Raw genomic sequence first — 19,440 nt, 5'->3', positions numbered from 1 at the left:
TCCATTGTTTGGATATATGACATTTTGTTAATTTAATTATCAGTTGTTGGATATTTGTTTTGTTTCAACTTTTTGACTGTTATAAATAATGCTGCTATGAACATTCATGTACAACTTTTTGTATGGATACATGTTTTCATTTTTCTTGGACACATACCTAGGGGTGAAATGTCTGTATTCTATAGCAGTCTGTCTAACCTTTTGAAGAACTGCCAGACTGTTTTCCAAAGTAGCTGCACCATTTTATATTCCCACCAGCAATGTATGAAGTTTATGATTTCACCACATCCCCACCAACACTTGTTGTTGTCTGTTTTTCTGATTATAGTCACCCTGGTGGGGACGAGGTGGTATCCCATTGTGGTTTTGATTTGCATTTGCCTTACAGACTAATGACGTTGAGCAACTTTTCATGTGATATTGGTTACTATGTATCTTCCTTGGAGAAATGTCTGTTCAGATCCTCTGCCCATTTTTAAATTGGGTTACCCATGTCAGATACATGATTTGCAAGTATTTTCTCCCATTCTGTGGGTTGTCTTTTCATTTTCTTAATGATATCCTTTGAGGCGCAAAGGTTTCTACATTTTGATGAAGTTCATTTTATCAATTGTTTTCTTTTGTTGCTTGTGCTTTTGATGTTATATCTCAGAAATCACTGCCTAATTATGGCAAGGTCATGAAGATTTATGCTTACATTTTATTCTAAGAGTTTTAGCTGTTACATTTAGGTCTTTGATTCATTTTGAGATAATTTTTATATATGATAAATTCTAGGGTTCCAGTTTCATTCATTGACATGTGTATATCCAATTGTCCCAGCACTGTTTGTTGAAAGTCTATTTTGCTATTGAATTGTTTTGGTAATCTCATCAAAAGTCAACTCTAAATGTGAGGGTTTATTTAATTAATTAATTTATTCTGAGACAGGGTCTCACTCTGTCACCCAGGCTGCAGTGCAGTGGTGCGATCATGGCTCCACTGCAGCCTTGGACTTCTGGGCTCAAGCCATTCTCTGCCTTAGTCTCCCAAGCAGTTGGGACTACAAGCATGAACAACCATGCCTGGCTAATTAAAAAAAACTTTTCTTTGAAGAGACAGGGTCTCTCTATTTTGATCAGGTTGATCTTGAACACCTGGGCTGAGCGATCCTCCTGCTTCAGCTTCCCAAAGTGTTGGGAGACCAAGTTGGGAGGCCAGGTTCCCAGGAGAATGGGCCCTGCAGCATCACACACAAGTGCATGGTGATCATTCTGCCGGTCCCTGCCTTTCTAGGCCTGGGAAGCTGGGGACTGGAATGCTGTTGCCACTTGTTGACCTCACCTGCAAAACACAGCCTCAGCAAGGGCAGAAAGGCAGTTTCATATGCCTTTCATCTTCCAGATCTTGCTTAAATGCTCCTGATTGGTAGGAACTAATTCTATACAGAGCTCTAGATATAAAGCATTCTGGGAAATGGAGAGTTTAACTTTCTAGTTGCTGCAGAACAGGAAGAAACATTAGGAGGGAAATAGAATAGAGGTTAAGGAAGTGTCCATCATATTTGCCATGAGTCCCGTGACTTGGGAAATGGCTGTTCTCAGTTCTGGTGAGACTGTCCAGAATTCTGTCTCCATTTCTTTCCCTGAAATGTAGAGATATAGAAAAGATTTGCATTGTGAGCTAAATTGTGACCCCCTCAAAAGATGTATTTGAGTCCTAATCCCTAGTTCCCATGAATGTAACCTTATTTGGAATTAGAGTCTTGCAGATGTAATTGAGTTAAGATGAGGTCCTACTGGAGTAGGGTGGGCCCTAACCCCAATGACTAGTGTCCTTATAAAAGGAGAAATGCAGAGACACAGAGACATCCAGGCAAGCCATCCACGTGAAGAGGAAGACAGAGATCTGAGTGATTCATGAGCCATCCTTTAAATCATCACTTGTATCTGTATTGCCTCTCAATGTACAGCCAGGCCAGTAGCTATAGGGAACTCAGAATATTCAGGCTGTGCTCTCAGTTCCCCGCTACCTCCTACTTATTTCCATACTTCTTCCCTTGGGGACAAGTTTCCATCTCAGCAGGGGCTCAGTGAAGGCTGTGGTGATATTGGGATGCTGGGTTAGGATCATGGCTGGGGCAAAGACTTTTTTTTGATATAGGGTCTCACTCTGTTGCCCAGGCTGGAGTGCAATAGTACAATCATGGCTCACTGTAACCTCTGCCTCCAGGGCTCAAGCAATCCTCCCACCTCAGCCTCCCGGGTAGCTGGGACTACATGCATGTACCACCACACGCAGCTAATTTTTGTATTTTTTGTAGAGACTAGGTCTTGTCATGTTGCCCAGGCTGGTCTCAAACTCCTGGGCTCCAGCTATCTGCATGCCTGAGCCTCCTGAGATTCTGGGATTACAGGCATGAGCCACTGCACCTGGCCTCGGGGCAAATACTTTGAAACCCATCCAGAAAACCTAGCCCAGATCCTGCGGGGGCAGCAGCAAGTCAATAGAACACAGGTCGTTCATAGTGACATAGAGAGAGGGGACAAATTCCAGACTTTTCTGGATCTTCAAGATGTCCCTCACTCTCTGTAACTTTTCTGGGCTCAAGTGCACAAGCTCTGATTGGTCTTAGAGCTTAAATACCTGTTACAATGCAACTGTTAAATGTCACCATCAAACTCAGTTATTGACATCCTAAACTATTGCTCTGGGCTCAGAGAAGGGACAAGAAACAAGTTTTTTTTGAACATGTTAAGAGTGTAGCTGGGCATGATAGCAAGCACCTGTAATCCCAGCTATTCGGGAGGCTGAGGCAGGAGAATCGCTTGAGCCCAGCAGGCGGAGGTTGCAGTGAGCCAAGATCGCATCATTGCACTCCAGCCTGGGCAACGAGAGTGAGACTCCATCTCAAAAAAAAAAAAAAGGACTACTGTTTTCAAACCTGGCTTCTCTCTCAGAATGATCTGCAGAGCTTCCCGAAAACACAGTATTCAGGACCACCCTTGGATATTCTGATATGACTGGTGTGGCATTGGTGTGGCATGAAGCAGCACAACACTGGGATCCTTAAGAAGGCTGTCTAGGTGACTCTGGTGCACAGCCAGGGGTGACACTGCTGGGATAGAGAAGGGCAGCAAGGGAAACATAGAAATGGATACTCAAGAATAAGCATCACAAATCAACAGAGGGCAATGGGGTGAGAACTAGGGGCAGTAGGAACACAGGAACCAGAGTGGACAAGTGGTCTTGGGGATGGAGGGGGAAGGCTCATTCCACCAGAAGCTGGTAGGAAGCACAGGGGCTTTTGAGCGTTGTGGCCTGGGACTTTTCCTCCTAGTTGTGAAGGGGCCCTGTTGCAGTGTGGCTGGAAGGTTGTGTGGTTTTTGACAATTTCCCCCTTCCCAATGGGGTAGGCCACAGGGAGAGGAACAAGACCTTGGTGTCACAAATCTGCTTCGAGGCTCAGCCTTTGGATGTGCACTGCTGCCAGTTCTTGATTATTAAATCCCATTGTGGTGGAAGCATCGTCTGGTAATACCCAGAAACTCCTCTTTCATCAGAACTGGGAATAAGTAAGGCGGCCATGGGTGAATTTCAACCTCTGATTTGTGGATGGGAGCTGAGGGGCCACTGAGTGGCTGAGCAAATCTTCGCTGTGCATGGTCACTATCACTAGAAAGCCACAAGGTCGATGACCAGGGTGACTGGAAAGGAGGTAGACTAAATAATCCCCTGAGGTTTTGGAGGAGTGTGCAGAGCAAGACATTGGATTTAGGGTAACTTCCAGTCTCTTTTTTGGAGTCCTGTTTCTTGGATTGTCACCTGCAAGTGGCCTTATCCAGCCAGACCACAGTGCATGCAGTTCTTCTAGGACAGCAGACGCTTCAGGAACCGCAGAATGTGGGGCACTTGATGTCCCTGGGATAGCTTGGTGCCGCTGTGCAGACCATTGTCCAGAATGTCCTTCTCCCTTCAGTTGATGTTAAAGCTCAAACTCTACCTCCTTTTTAAAGTTTTCTGTGACTTTCCTTGAATGAATTAGGAGGGACTTTCTTCACTATTCTTGAGTTATTCTTTACATGACTTTTTCTTACAGAAAAACAAGCTTCTAGAAACCAGAGACTATTTCTTTCATCTTCATATCCCCAAAACCTAGAACAGGCTCTAATCCATAGCCTTTTAGTGTTTGTTGAATGAATGAAAGAGCCGAGTCATCACTGACATGTAAGTTGTGAATGTGTGTTCACACGTTCTAATGAGTGAGGCTGTGACACTGTGAAATAAAGAAGACTCTGCTGCGGGGTCGCGTAGTCCTGATGCATCGCTGGAGGTCGTATTCGATAATAAGCTGGTGCCTTTCAGAAATGACAAGAACAGGACATACATATGCCACTCTGTCCTCCCACACCCACAGCAGAGTTTTCAAACTCACTGTATTGTTATTTACTGAGCCTTGTTATGAATTCGGAATCTTTTGTGACACAGTCACTGCAGGCAGCTTATTGATGAAAACTAGGATGAGAGAGGAAAGCTGTTTTCCATCAAGAGCATGTTCTCTTTTGCTGGCAAGTATAGATGTTGTGGTGAAAGGAGAACATTTTTTACCTTGAGAGCAGAATATAAGGAGTTTCTAAAGTGGCAGGTAAACTGGAGACACTGCTCCAAGGTGTAGAAAATTTAGGAGGCTGGAACCAAAGATAACTTTTCAAACATGATTGCAGCTTCAGCAGAGGTAGAGCTGCCTTTACTATAAAGGAAATGAGTCATGGAGTGGCAGTTCTGAACCATGGCCCCTCTCACTCTTTTGCTGGTCCTGCCATTGAGATGTGGGGTCTATGTCTTCTTCCTTTCCATTTAGGTGCAATGGTGACCACTGACCAATAGAGTATGGCAGAAGTAGTCATGGGATTTCTGAAGTTAGGTCATAAAAGGTGTGCTGCTTCCTTCTTGTATGTGAGAATGCCCATCTTGAAGCCCTGAGCCTCTATGCAAGAGTTTGATTACTTGAGACCGCTATACTGTGAGGAAGCCCCAGCCCCGTGGGGAGGCCACACATAAGTGCTTGATCTATAGTTCTAGTTGAGCATAGACCAGTCCAGATGCCAGACATGTAAGGGAAAAAGCTGCCAGACAATTGCTGCCTCCAGTATTAGTATCCAAGATACTATCAGCTTCTGAGTCCTCCCAGCTGAAGCCCCAGACATCATGGATCAGAGAGAAGCCATCTCCAGGGTGTCCTGTCTGAATCCTTGTCCCATTGAGTTCATGAGCATAATAAAATAGTTGTTATTTTATGCCACTAAGTTGAGGTGGTTTGTTATGTAGCAATGGATAACTATAACATGGAATCAGCTCTCAGGCAGTGACGGGGGATCTTGTGAGTTTTGCAAACCAATGCTTGGATGCCCTAGCAAATAAGCATGAGGGTTTAGTAGGCAACCTTTTAACATCCTGGCTAAGTTCTTGGATCAGACATCTGAACCTAATTTTTTTTTTTTTTAAACTTTTAAGTTCACAGTGTATGTGCGGGTTTGTTACATAGGTAAATTGCATCATGGGATTTGTTACACAGATTATTTCATCACCCAGGTGTTAAGCTTAGTACCCATTAGTTATTTTTCACTGTCCTCTCCCTCCTCCCACCCTCCACTCTCTAACAGGCCCCAGTGTGTGTTGTTCTCCTCTATGTGTTCTCATCATTTAGCTCCCACTTATAAGTGAGAACATAAGGTATTTTGGTTTCCTGTGTTAGTTTGCTGAGGATAATGGCCTCCAACTCCATCCATATCCCTGCAAAGGACAAGATCTCTTTCTTTTTTATGGCAGAATAGTATTCCATGGTGTATATACATCACATTTTCTTTATCCAGTCTATGACTGATGGGCATTTAGGTTGATTCTATGTCTGTCGCCCAGGCTCGAGTGCAGTAGCGCAATCTTGGCTCACTGCAACCTCCGCCTCCCGGGTTCAAGCGATTCTCCTGCCTCAGCCTCCCAAGTAGCTGGGACTACAGGCACCCACCACCACGCCTGGATAATTTTTATATTTTTAGTAGAGATGGGGTTTTACCATATTGGCCAGGCTGGTCTCGAATTCCTGACCTTGTGATCTGCTCGTCTTGGCTTCCCAAAGTGCTAGGATTATAGGTGTAAGCCACTGCACCTGGCCGATTCCATGTCTTTTCTATTGTGAATAGTGCTGCAGTGAACATATGTGTGCAGGTGTCTTTATAATAGAATGATTTATATTCCTTTGGGTATACACCCAGTAATGAGATTGCTGGGTCAAATGGTATTTTGTCTTTATACACCTGATATGTTTTCATGAGATATCAGATTCATCCCGGCCTCAGCCATTAGAAATTCCAGGTTATGGGATGTAACCACCTTGAAGTGGCCCCAGGACAGGGAATCCATGCAGTTCAAAGTAGCAGGTCAATTACCAAATGTATGACCAAAAATTATGAATGTCTCCCCCTAACTGGGAGAAGCACAGCAGTTCTCCCTGCTGAGGAGGGTCCGACAACAGGGACCTGAGTGTACGTGGTGCTCAGGGAGAATTCACCGCCCAGGCAGAGCTGACCTTCCAGGCCTGGGGAGGCTGTGTGCTTGGGAATGGCAGAGTCGCACATGGACAATCATTGAGTGAGTCCACAGAGGCCAAGCTCTGCCCACTCGAGTGTTAGACCAGGCTTCTAGTTTTTTGTTTAAGAGGTGGCATCTTGCTATGTTGCCCAGGCTATGGGCTTGAACTCCTAGGCTCAAGAAACCCTCCTGCTTCAGCCCGCTGAGTACTTCCAGTTTTTATTAAGAAACAGAGGATGAACATCTGAGGATATCCCCGCCTTGGCACAGGAGCCCTCAGGCCTCCCTGTCTGTCCCTCTGGGCTATCACCCCTGTGACTGTGGACATCTTGAGGTCAGGGACTTCATCTTCCTCGTCTTTGTGTCCCAGGCCAATTACATTCTGCTTAAGGGAAGGAGGAACAGTGAGAAATGCTGAAAAGTAGAAGCTGGGGTCTCAGGGAGGGAGGGGGAAAGTAGTACCTGTGAGGACCACTCGGGATGGGGCCTGGGAGGAAGCGAAGGGGCCCTAGGATTCTTGGGGCTGCTTTCTCAGGGGTGAGGTCAGGTCCTTCTGCCATCTTGTTAGGGGTGGATGGTGTTGGGAGATGGTGCTGTGGTGGCCACAGGCATGGCCAAAATAATTATTTGGGGCGAAATGCAAAGACTCAACAGGGCAGGGAAATGAGAATGTGATTTGAGGCTTGTATTTCTGAGGCTCTCAGCTGCTAGTCACTCAACAAGGACTGCCAAGTGCCCGCTGAATGCACAACACCAACAAACAACTGTGAAAAGTCACCCAGGTAAAGTAAGCAATGTCTTTGGTCTTCCAGCTTTCCTCGGTTTGGTGGGTGATGATAGTCACACACCCACAACTCAGTGTGTAAAGGAGCCCCTGAGCCTCTGGTGTCCTCCACCCCCTTGAAGTGTTTATCAAAACCGCACACACTCTTCCTTTCTGTCTTCTTGGAGGAAGAGAAAGGCTGGAATCCGTTCTGTTGAATTGTCCGGTTTGAAAAGATCCAGGACTCTGCCCCACATGACCTGACTCACCTGCTCCTGCCTCCTCGTCACTGGGTCCTGGTTCTGCGGCTGGCCGTGGGTGACTGAGCTCTGAGCAGGGCTGGGAGGGACAGTGTCAGATCCCCCATCTGTTTGCTTGTCTGCTTTCCTCTGTCAATGGCCCCCCATGATAGAAAACTCCACATCCATTGTATTAGCTCCTGTGGCTGCTATAAACAACGTACCACAAACTTACTGGCCTCAAACAACACCATTGTATTCTTTTACCATCTGAGGTCTTCAGGGCCTTGTTCCTAATGGAGGCTCTGGGGGAAAATCTGTTTCCTTGTCTTTTCCAGTTTCTAGAGGTCGCCTACATTCCTTGGTTTGTGGCCCCTTCTGTCATCTTCAGAGCCGGCAGTGTGGCTTCTTCTCTCTGCTCTTCTCTCCTGTCTCCCTCTCACAAGGGGCTTGTGATTGCTCAAGCCCACCTGGATGATCCAGGATAATTTCCCATCTCAAGATCCTTACCTTCATCATGCCCACAGAATTCCTTCCTTGGCGTGTAAGGTGACAGATCCACAGGTCCCAGGGATCATGATGTGGACATCATTGGTGGGGGGTGGAGGGCATTATTCTAGCTACCCCATCCATCCTGGCCAGCTACTATAGTACCACACATCAGCAGTTAGAGTTTCATTTTTCTTTCTTTCCTTCCCTCCGTCCTTTCCTCCCTTCCTCCCTCTTGGAAAATTTAGATTTCAGTTTTTTTAGTAGGTAATACATTCTCACGATTCAAAAATAAAAATAACATAGCACTGGGGCAAGAGGCTGTGGCACCCGGGTTTCTGCAGTCAGTGCTTTCCTGGGCCATGTGCCGTGGCCAGGACACTTGGGGCTCCCTCAGCTCCAAAGGGAGGGAGGAGACCCTCCTTGCCTCATCCCCATAGCATCTGACCAGGCCACTCTGCTTTCTCCCCAGGCTCTATCTCCCTACCTGGCCAGCCCGTGGCCCGGCACTCTCCATCATTCCCCTTCTGTCCCCAAAAGCAAGCAAACAAAGCAACAACAAAACCCCTAACAACTCAATAGAAAGGTTTCCATGGAGAAAGCCTGCCCCATCCCTGTTCTCATCTACTATGCTTCCCTGTAGTCTACACGGAGACCAGTCTAGGGAAACTCCTGTACTTTCTCACACAAAGTTAGCATGCTGTCTGTATTATTCTATGCCTCTTCTCTTTTGCTATGGCCTGAAGTTTTGCTCCATCAGCACACAGAGTATTCTCATTTGTGTGTTTCTTCTATAATCACCTAGAATTGCACTGTGTGGTTGTGCCACAGTTTATTCAACTGGGGTTTTCTACAGATGAGCAGTTGGTTGTTTCCAGACTTTTGCTGTTACAAACAATGCTGCAATGAATCACTTTGTACATATGTCTTTCCTGTATTTATAGATGGATCTTGGGGATAAACCCCCCAAAGTTGGGCCAGTGTGCCAATGGATAAAGGCATGGTGATCTTGCTAGATCTCCCTGTAGCATCTTCTCTACGGTTGTGCCATTTTGCAAGCCTGTCACTGACACTGGGAAATTCCCTTGCAGCCTCCCCAAGAGAAAGTTGTCAGTCTCAGATTTTTTTTTTTTTTTTTTTGAGACAGGGTCTCACTGTGTCTGTATTGCCCAGGCTGGAGTGCAGTGGTGTGATCTCGGCTCCTCGGCTCAAGAGATCTTCCCACCCAACCCCCTCTGTCCTGGGACTACAGGCGTATGCCGCCCTGCCTGGCTAATTTTTTTTTTTTTTTTTTTTTTGAGACGGAATCTCGCTCTGTCGCCCAGGCTGGAGTGCAGTGGCCAGCTCTCAGCTCACTGCAAGCTCCGCCTCCTGGGTTCACACCATTCTCCTGCCTCAGCCTCCCGAGTAGCTGGGACTACAGGCGCCCGCCACCTCGCCTGGCTAGTTTTTTGTATTTTTTAGTAGAGACGGGGTTTCACCATGTTAGCCAGGATGGTCTAGACCTCCAGACCTCGTGATCCGCCCGTCTCGGCCTCCCAAAGTGCTGGGATTATAGGCTTGAGCCACTGCGCCCGGCCCTGCCTGGCTAATTTTTTTGTATTTTTTAGGAGAGATGGGGTTTAGCCACGTTGCTCAGACTGGTCTTGAACTCCTGGGCTCAAGTGATCCTCCCATCCTTCTGCCTCAGGCTCCCAAAGTGCTAGGATTACAAGCGTGAGCCACCATGCCTGGCCAGTCTCAGATTTTAGAAAAACCAAACTGACAGGTATAGGATTTCAGCGAGCTTCCTTTTTATTAGTAATGCTGGCTTTTCTGGGCTGCAGTAGACCAGTGTGAATAAAGTACATGCCATGTGTGCACGTCTGTGCGAGTGTGCACATCTGTGTGTGTGCACATCCGTGCAAGTGTGTGCACATCTGTGCGAGTGTGCACGTCTGTGTGCACATCTGTGCGAGTGTGTGCACATCTGTGCGTGTGCACGTCTGTGTGAGTGTGTGCACGTCTATGCGTGTGTGTCCTACACACATGGCCCTGTGCCTCCCCGCAAGAAGCAGCACACAGAGTGAAGCTCTGAAGGTTTATTGTCTGCCCCAGCCAGGCTCCTGGGCTTCTTGGGAGGAACTGGGGGCAGGGGCTGGTCACACGGGTCTGTAGGTCCCATTGTAGCTAAAAGGGGGAGGCACCAAGCAGTCCCTGTCCTCAGGGATCCAGCGCTGGACGTAGTTGGGGCCGTTGTCCCGAGGCCACACGATCATGGTGTCTCTGGATGCCAGCGAGGGGTCCTCTGGGAAGAAGTTGAACGGCCGGAGCAGGAAGCCCACGGAGTTCCCCGGTGTGGCCGTGTTGGGAATGTCCTCCGAGTGGGGGATGTGCAGGAAGCCCACCGTCACCCAGGCCACCAGGTCCTGCAGAAGACAGGGTGGGCTTCAGTGGGCAGGGCTGAGTACTGACCACTGGAGGCCACTCTAGCCTTTGAGCATTTGCAGTTCTGCCTGCAAACTTGCTGAATTCCTCTCCAGCCCCTTTTTAAAGAGATGGACAGCTCGGTTGTGACCTCTGAACTTGCCGTCCACACAGCAAGGCACAGCTCCTGCAACTGGGGACAAATCTGGGCAGAGGGTGGTTGGGACTCCCTGATGGTGATGAAGATGGTCCTGGGCTGAGCTGGAAGGAGGCACGGCCAGCACTGGGCAGGGCTGGGGACAGGGCAGTACCTCATTTTCAATGTTCTCATTGTTGTGAAGAAACTTCTCAAAGACCACGGGCGGGTTCCAGGGGTCGTTCTGGTGGTAGATGCTGCTGCTGCGCAGCTCTGACTCCCGGTACTTGGTCACTGCCAGGGGGTACCTGCCAGGCAGAGGCAAAGCAGCTTGGCTCAGGGGCCTGGGCTGGCCCCCCTTAGCCCCACCCAGGGAACAGCTTCAGGGTCAAAATAGAGGAAGATTGCTTTCCCCAAGATGAGAGATCATCTCTCCTGGGAGTCGGCAGGATGGGCTGCTGTTAACCAAGGTTCAGGTGATTGCCAGGAGTTCTCCCTGCCCTCCTCCCCAAATACACAGACACAGGCCCAGAAGAGCAGGCAACCCTTGCACAACACAGGTGTGAGCTGCACGGGTCCACTTTCTTTCTTTCTTCCTTTTTTTTTTTTTTTTTTTTGAGATGGAGTTTTGCTCTGTCGCCCAGGCTGGAGTGCAGTAATGCGATCTTGGCTCACTCCACCTCCCGGGTTCAAGTGATTCTCCTGCCTCAGCCTCCTGACTAGCTGAGAATACAGGTGCCCACCACCACATCCAGCTAATTTTTGTATCTTTAGTAGAGACAGTGTTTCGCCGTGTTGGCCAGGCTGGTCTGGAACTCCTGACTTCAGGTGATATGCCCGCCTCCGCCTCCCAAAGTGCTGGGCTTACAGGCGTGAGCCACCGCGCCCAGCCACAGGTCCACTTTCACTTGGAGTTTCTTCCACCTCTGCCACCATAAGACAGCCAATCCAGCCCCTCTTCCTCCTCAGCCCACTCAAAGTGAAGGCAACGAGGATAAAGACCTTCGGGATGAGCCACTCCCACTTAATGGATCGTAGATATAGTTTCCTTTCCTTAGGATTTTTTTTTTTTTGAGATGGAGTCTCGCTTTGTCACCCAGGCTGGAGTGCAGTGGTGCGATCTCGGCTTACTGCAAGCTCTGCCTCCTGGGTTCCCGCCATTCTCCTGCCTCAGCCTCCCGAGTAGCTGGGACCACAGGCACCCGCCACCATGCTCAGGTAATTTTTTGTATTTTTAGTAGAGATGAGGATTCACTGTGTTAGCCAGGATGGTCTTGATCTCCTGACCTTGTGATCTGCCTGCCTTGGCCTCCCAAAGTGCTGGGATTACAGGCGTGAGCCACTATGCCTGGCCAGGATTTTAATAATAACATTTTCTTTTCTCTAGCTTACTTTATTGTAAGAACACAGTGTCTAACACATAGAACATATAAAATATGTGTTCACGGAATGTTTATGTTAGTGGTAAGGCTTCTGGTCAACAGTAGGCTATTCGTGGTTATGTTGTGGTGAAGTGATAGTTATGCTTGGCTTTTTTACTGCATTTGGGGGTTGGCACCCCTAACCCCCACATTGTTCAGGGTCAGTTGTACACACAGATATACACATACATCATACATACACAACACATATGTGTGCCCAGATACAAAACCACATAGACTCAGAACCCCATAGACACAAACACAGACAAACACAGACACACACACTGAGGGGAGCCCCTGACCCTCCCCCAGGCCCCCTGGGTCTTCCTCACCTTGCCCAGGTGATGGCCTGTTCCTCCTGCCAGCCTGGGGGCAGCACCTGGTCAGCCATGGAGTGGATCTGCAGGCGGTAGCTGCGCTTGTGGCCCCAGGGGTTCTTCTGGGGGCTGGTAAAGAGCAGGTACCTGGGCAGCTTCCTTTTGAAGCGGAAGGCCGCCTGGCGCTCCCGGGAGTACCGCGTCTGCTCCAGGATCGGCTGGACGACGCGGTGTCTCGGGCTCCAGGGGTTGGTGATATTTTCTAGCTTCATCTGCAGTGTCTGGAAGCTGTTCTTGGTGCCTGGAGGTATGCAGGGAGAAGGAGAATGAGAATCAAGCTGCCAGAACTGAAACCTCCTCATTCTGCCCCAGGATCTCCATCCTTCACTACATCAACAGCCAACTGTCTAGAAGAACCCGGATGTTAGGGGATGCCCCAGGCAGCTGTGGTGATTCCATTACCACCCTGGGAAGCTCCTCTCAAGAGCTGTGCTCATGCCCATCTGCTGTGGCTGCAATCCCAGAGAAGGGGCACCCATTTTTCTCCAGGCATGTGAGGCTCTGTCCAGAGAGGTGGCTGGGGCTGAGGGGTAGGAGCCGCCCGTCTGGTCCTGGTGGCCTTGTTGGGTCTGGTGGCAACAGTCATTCTACCCATGCCATTCTCTTATGGTGACATCATCCGGGAGACACCCTGAGTATTCCCAGACGACACTACGCTCCATCTCAGAGCCCAGGACAGTGACATTTCTTACCCTCCTAGGCACTGTCCCCTCCCTTGCCCCACTCACAGTCCCCAGGGTCAGAACAGGGTCCACACGGTTGCATCCAGGGCAACCCTCGGCAGTGTTTGCTTTCACCATTTTTCAGGGACACACAAATTTCTAGCTTTAGGTTTTACAGAAGCAGGCTTGGCAAATGCTCCTGACTTTCCACTGCCAGGGAGTTATAGTGTCGTCTCTTGGGAGTTTAAGTTATTGGTTGGATGCAGACGCTTGACCAGGAGAGTCTTGCTTTGAGTCCTACCTGCTACATCCAGGTCGACACGGTAGTGCACCAAGTGAGTGTGTACGTTGCCAATCAGGTGGGTGTGCAGGCGAGTGCCGTGGCGCAGCCCCTCAGGGGTGTAGAAGGTGGCGAAGACGAAGCCAGTGGCATGCATCTTGGCCTCCATCACCCCGTTGGGGTAGAAGATGAAGTCCCAAATGTAATCATAATTGTAGACAGTGGAAGTTGTCCGCAGCACCAGCACCTGGCCCTTCAGCCCTGCATAGAAGTTGAAGCCACCTTTAAAGTTGGAATTAAAGTGCCGCCGAAGGGGCACCCCTGTGGGCATTTCAAAGAGGCAGAGGGCTCGGGGATAATGGACCGGGTCATCGGTGTCGTAGTAGTGGAAGGTGTCCAGGTAGGTGGCGGTCTCCGGGCAGTCGATGCCGGGGGCTAACTCATGAGTGACGCTGCCCAGGCCCCAGCTCACATCGAGGTACTTGGTCTGCATGCCTGCAGGTGTGTGTCCTCCATACAGGGCCACGGCCTCTTGCACGCTGACCTCATAGGCAATGCGCTCTCCACCAAAGTGCACGTTCAGGACCTGCAGCCCGGAGGAGGAGCGCAGCCGGAAGGCAAAGCTCCAACCCCCATAGAGCACAGCATTGCCCTCCAGCCTGAAGCGAGGGCCGTGGGGCTGGACAAAGCGGGGGCCGCTCACATGGATGGGGCTGGGGAAGTCCCCGCGGGGCTTGTAGGAGGAGAAGAGGGGCGGCTCCTCTGTGCTCTCATGCCCCTTGCCCCCAGGCAGTGGGTCCTCCAGGACCACCACGTCCACCTCTCCATCTGCATACTTCCGAGCCAGTTCCTCTGGGCTCCCATAGAATTTCCCGTTGTACCACACCTGCTCCACGGCCCAGTGCCGGGCATCTGTGCTCCCGTGATCCACGAGGAGCTCCAGCCCAGTGGGGTGCAGAAAGTAGCCTTCTACGTAGCGCTGTATGATAAGCCAACTGCGGCGCTGGCCAGAAGCCACGCCCCGGGGGCCCACGTCGGTGAAGGTCAGGCATCTGTCATGGCAGTCTTGGAATGAGAAGCCTGTGGTATTGAGGAAGAACTGATGCAGGGGCTTGGTGGCTTCCTGCACGGTGTGGTAGAGGAGGGCATACTCTGCTGTGGAGACGGGCCTCGATGCCCAGGAGGACTGGTGCCCAGGCCTGGGGGACAGTGCTCGCATGTAGCGGGGCCCTGGCAGGGGCCCCACAGCAAACTCAGTGATATTCGGGTGCTCCTGGTCACCAAAGAAGATGACAGCACGGGCTTCCCGCACAGGATGCCTTTCGCCTTTATCCAGAAACCTCAGCACGTGGTGCTTCTTGGGCAGCAGCATCTCGATGAGAAACACAGTGTTCTTGGTCACGGTGGGGGCCCTAGAGGGCTGCAGCCTCAGCTCCTTCTTGGACCAGAGGAAGCTGTGCACTGCTTTCAGCTCTTGGTTGCTTAGGTCTGAAAACACCCCTGCGTTCCTGTGCAGAGTTCCCAGGGAGGGCTCCGCCATGGCCATCTGCAGCATCAGGATGGCAGCCACGGCCCAGCCCAGGGCAGGGATCTCTCGCTCCATCGCTCTGGAATGCAGTAGAGGAGATGAACTTAGTTGTCTTATGGGCAGAAATGGGCTTCCCTCAGGTTAGGGCCATGGAATTTTCCTATGGACTGAGCTTCCTCCCCTTGCCCTGCCCCAAGCTGGAGGCTGTCCTGGGGCAGCTGGGGTCCCATGCATAGTCCCCAGTGCTGTCGGGCATCTGTCTGCATTCATCCATTTTATTTCTACCCTCTCCTCACTCCTCTGTAAACGTCCTCCAGTCCTGCGGCCTTCCTTACTCAGGGGAATGCTCTTGTTTTTGTGCATTATCTCAGCCAGGGGCGCCGTGAGTCACAGAGGGCAGGCTGGGCCCCTGCCCATGCCCCCAGGTGCTTCTTGTGTCCTGGAGAAGCAGATGCCTGTATTAACAGCAAAACTACATTTCTGACACAACAAATTCCTTTTAGGTAGATAGATTTTGAAATTTAGTGTAAAAATTCAAAGGTAGGCTCTGGAGTCAGGCTGCCTGAGTCGAGTCTCAGTAACCCATGCCACCAGGACTTGCTGTGTGGCCTCGGGCACGCTGCTTAAACTCTCTGGGCCTTCATGTTCTTAGTTATAAAATGAAAATAAGAACAACAGTGCTTAGCTCCTAGGATTGTGGAGATAAATCAATTAAACAGTATATATAAAGTGTTTGTTACAATGTCTGCCATATAGGAAACGCATGAGAAATGTTAGCTGCTCTTCTTGTTAAATGAAAGACAGGTTATCGACACCGGCCCATTTAAAGTTTTATGCAATGTAGAGTGATTCAGGTGTGACTAGGCTGCAGACTGATGGCTTTGGGGGTGAGGTAGAGGTGCCCAGTCCTGCCTGGCCTTCTTTGTGCCCCATTCAGCTCTCTTGTTCACCCAAGGCTACTAGGAGGGGACCTCAGGGAGGGGTTCATCTTAGGGAGATGCTTTTTCCTTTCTCAGGGAGGGTGAATCAGGGTCTTCACCTCATAACCCCATTCCCTAAGCAGCTGTAAAATCCTGTGCTTGCAGCTGCGAGCCTCCTGCAGGGCTGGGAGACATGGTGGCCACAGCTCTGTCTTCCCGTGTGCTGTGTGCGAAGTCTCTGGGAGACCGTAGCTCTCACCTGTTGCGCTGCTGCCGCAGAGGCTGGCTGGAACTAGCTCCCAGTCTCAGTTTCTCCAGACCCTAACTTGTCCTCCTGGGTACTGTGGGCCCTTCCTGGAAGGCTGCCGTCACCGTGAAATTTCCCTACAGAAGCACTGCCCTCGCGGCCTTGCACCCCCTTCCTCTAGGCTCTGGGTTGACCTGGGAGCCCCACTTCGGGATTCCTCCCTGTCTCAGCTGTGCTTTTCACTTCCTGCAAGCAGTGCCTGAGGCACAGGCACTTGACTTACAAGGTGGATGCACGAGTGGGTTGGACTCTGAGAGATCCTTGTTTTCATAGCTAGTGGCCTTTTGCTCCCTAAATCAGAAGCCCTGGGGGTAAACCTGGAGAAAACGCATTCTCCTGTGCAGACAGACAGGTAGCAGGGAGCATTAATCCACTCCTGTCTCAGACCTCTGCCTGGCCCAGCCTCCTCCCAGGGGGTCCAGGCTATCTGCAAGGCAGGCCCCGAGGATTTCACCTGGAAAGTCGGCGGCACAGGGTATGAGGTGGAACAGGTGCAGCAGCTCCACTTTGGGGGTATCGTGGAGTGTCCCACTGAGGAAACCTGACCATCATGAGCGCTTTTCATTTCTTGCTTTTGTTTTTGGAAAATGCATTTACACATCACATTTCCGAAGCACAAATGTTGGGAACACAACCCATGTGTTAACTAGAGGCCCTGTTTTCCTCGTGGGTTTTTCCCTCCAGAGAAGCTCAGCTGCACATCGTCCCTCCCCACCCAACTCTGGGCCAGTGTCACATCCGTCGCCACCTTTTGAGGTCAGCTGAAACCCTGCATTGCTGAGGAGCGCTCTGTTTTTGGCCCCAACTAACATACTCATTTCTCCACTAGTCCCCTTAGCACTTTGTATTTAATTTGTACATGATGGGCAGTTCTTGATTCATAGATAAATGAAAGGTGTTGGCTGGGCCTGTTTTATCACCCGATGGCTCTCTAGCCCTGGAGGCCACAGTCAAGGGTGATCTGAGATGTCCTTCTTCCCCTTTCCCATGCCCCCCTCCCCAAGGGCTCGCACCTTGCCCTCGTTTTGCTCCATGGTCATGGCCTCTCATGGGGACGTCCCTCTGGTTGCCTTGTCTTGCCCTCTGGTGCTGGCAGAAGACCCTGGAACCCACATGATCTTGGGCTCTCAGAGGCCCTGCTCACGTGGATGGAGCAGGTGAGGCAGGGGCTGCAGGTGGAACTCAGAGCCAGCAGGAAGGATATGAGGTGAGTTCTTGTGTTGTCCTATTAAATATTGGCCAGGCCTCTTTTTTTTTCTTTCAATAGACTATTTTTTTTTTCCTGAGACAGAGTCTTGCTCTGTAGCCCAGGCTGGAGTGCAGTGATGCGATCTTGGCACACTGCAACCTCTGCCTCCCGGGTTCAAGCAATTCTCCTGCCTCAGCCTCCTGAGTAGTTGGGATTATAGGTGTGTACCACCATGCCTGGCTAATTTTTTGTTTTTAGTAGAGATGGGGTTTCACCATGTTGGTCAGGCTGGTCTTGAACTCCTGACCTCAAGTGATCCACCCGCCTCAGCTTCCAAAAGTGCTGGGATTACAGGCATGGGCCACCGGGCCTGGCCCCAAATGGACTTCTTATTAGACTTAAAAAATATATATAGAGAGAGTCAGGATCTCACTATGTTGCCCAGGCTGGTCTCGAACTCCTGGGCTCAAGCGATCCTCCCACCTTGGCCTCCCAAAGTGCTGGGATTACAGTAGACTTTTTTTTTAAATAGACTTTTAAAAATAGACTTTAATAGATTTCTTAATAGACTTTATAAAGTCTGTTAAAAGTCTTTAAAAAGTCTATTAAAAGTCTTTTAACAAATTTTATAAAGTCTATAAAGTCTTTTAATAGACTTTTTAAACAGGAGTTTTAGGTTCATGGCAAAACTGAGTGAAAGGTACTGAGTTTCTGTATACTCACAGCCCCTATACACTCAGCCTCCCCACTGTCAATATCCACACCAGAGCCGTGCATTTGTTACAGCTGAGGGACCTGCACATCACTCTCACCCGGAGCCCACACTTGACATCAGGGCTCACTCCTGCTGCTGCGTATTCCGTGGGCTGGACAAATGGACAATGACATGGATCCAGCATTAGAGTAGCACACAGAGTAGTTCCACCTCCTCTGTGCTCCACTTCTTTCTCCTGAACCCTGGCATTCACTGCTCTATGTATTGTCTCCATAGTTTTGCCTTTTCCAGAAAGTCCTGTATTTGGAATCTTACAGTCTGCAGCCTTTTCAGGTTGACTTCTTTTGCTTAGCAGTATGCATTTAGGGTACCTCCATGTCCTTTCATGGCTGGGTCTCCTTTTTTTTTTTTTTTGAGACGGAGTCTCGCTCTGTCGCCCAGGCTGGAGTGCAGTGGCGCGATCTCGGCTCACTGCAAGCTCCGCCTCCCGGGTTCACACCATTCTCCTGCCTCAGCCTCCCAAGTAGCTAGGACTACAGGCGCCCACCACAGCGCCTGGCTAATTTTTTGTATTTTTAGTAGAGACGGGGTTTCACCATGGTCTCGATCTCCTGACCTTGTGATCTGCCCGCCTCGGCCTCCCAAAGTGCTGGGATTACAGGCGTGAGCCACCGTGCCCGGCCTGGGTCTCCTTTTTTACAACCTCTTATCCCCATGTTTCTTTTTGCTTTTCCAGGAAGGAGAAAGATGTAGAAGAGACCTTTGCTTTCCCCAGGACAAACCTCTGTCCCCATGTGCCGTGGCAGTGGGGGTGGTTGCTGGCGGTGGCAGTGGGGGTGGTTGCTGGTGGTGGCAGTGGGGGTGGTGGCTGGTGAGACCTCCAGGCAAGAACAGGAAGCAAGCCCTCTCCCCGCTTACCCTCCTCTCTGAGCTTTCCTTGCTCCACCCTGGCCAGCTATTGCCTGCCACCAAGCACCCGGGCACCTTCTGTGATGTGCTGGGCTCCTGCCCTCACTTCCTGGCCCTCCTCCCTCTGTGTCCCGTTCTTCTGCCCCTCACTCCGTGCCCTCCTTCCACTGCTTTTCTTCCCACCAGGTCAGCCCCTTCTTGACTCTCCCGAGTACCCATCAGAACGCACCTGTGTGTTCTGCTCCCAGTTCGCTCTGCTTCCAGCCTTTGCCCTTAAGCTGATCTCTGACTCCTTCTTGAAGTCCATCAGACCCCGCCCTGCAGGGAGGGACAAGGTGAGGCCTGGGCTGGCCTAGGAGGGGCCTATGGCTTGGGAGGTGCCTCTGTGGGCACTACAGTGGCGTGAGGGGTGTGAGGAAGCTGACTGTGCAGCACACATGTCCTGAGTCCGTTTCTGGACAAGTGCCGCCTTCTGCAATAATTTGCTTTGGCTTCTCTGTGACGAGCCATGCAATGCCACAATCTGTTGATT

General features: G+C 50.3%; 1 protein-coding gene across 1 annotated transcript; it reads right to left on the bottom strand.

Annotated features, from left to right (window-relative positions):
• Nucleotides 1–10,125: 10,125 nt before the first annotated feature.
• On the bottom strand, nucleotides 10,126–19,219 carry AOC1 (amine oxidase copper containing 1). The gene is made up of 5 exons (XM_023225390.1): nucleotides 19,138–19,219; nucleotides 13,362–14,947; nucleotides 12,354–12,639; nucleotides 10,776–10,908; nucleotides 10,126–10,466 (listed from the first exon to the last, which is right to left on the bottom strand). Exons 2-5 carry the CDS (start codon nucleotides 14,941–14,943, stop codon nucleotides 10,200–10,202), a joined length of 2,268 nt encoding a protein of 755 aa, XP_023081158.1. The 5' UTR covers nucleotides 14,944–14,947; nucleotides 19,138–19,219; the 3' UTR covers nucleotides 10,126–10,199.
• Nucleotides 19,220–19,440: the final 221 nt, after the last annotated feature.

The sequence above is a fragment of the Piliocolobus tephrosceles genome, chromosome 8, assembly GCF_002776525.5.
Source record: "Piliocolobus tephrosceles isolate RC106 chromosome 8, ASM277652v3, whole genome shotgun sequence".
NCBI classification, from domain to species: domain Eukaryota; kingdom Metazoa; phylum Chordata; class Mammalia; order Primates; family Cercopithecidae; genus Piliocolobus; species Piliocolobus tephrosceles.
Note: the sequence above shows the minus strand (reverse complement) of the source record. Positions and strands in the feature narration are given on the sequence as shown.

Excerpts from the sequence above, each read along its gene's own strand:
- AOC1 (XM_023225390.1), bottom strand. The coding sequence starts at position 14,943 with ATGGAGCGAGAGATCCCTGCCCTGGGCTGGGCCGTGGCTGCCATCCTG. Across the intron at positions 12,640-13,361 it reads TGTCGACCTGGATGTAGCAG|GCACCAAGAACAGCTTCCAG; the intron begins GTAGGACTCAAA and ends GCATACCTCCAG. Across the intron at positions 10,909-12,353 it reads CAGGCCATCACCTGGGCAAG|GTACCCCCTGGCAGTGACCA; the intron begins GTGAGGAAGACC and ends TCTGCCTGGCAG.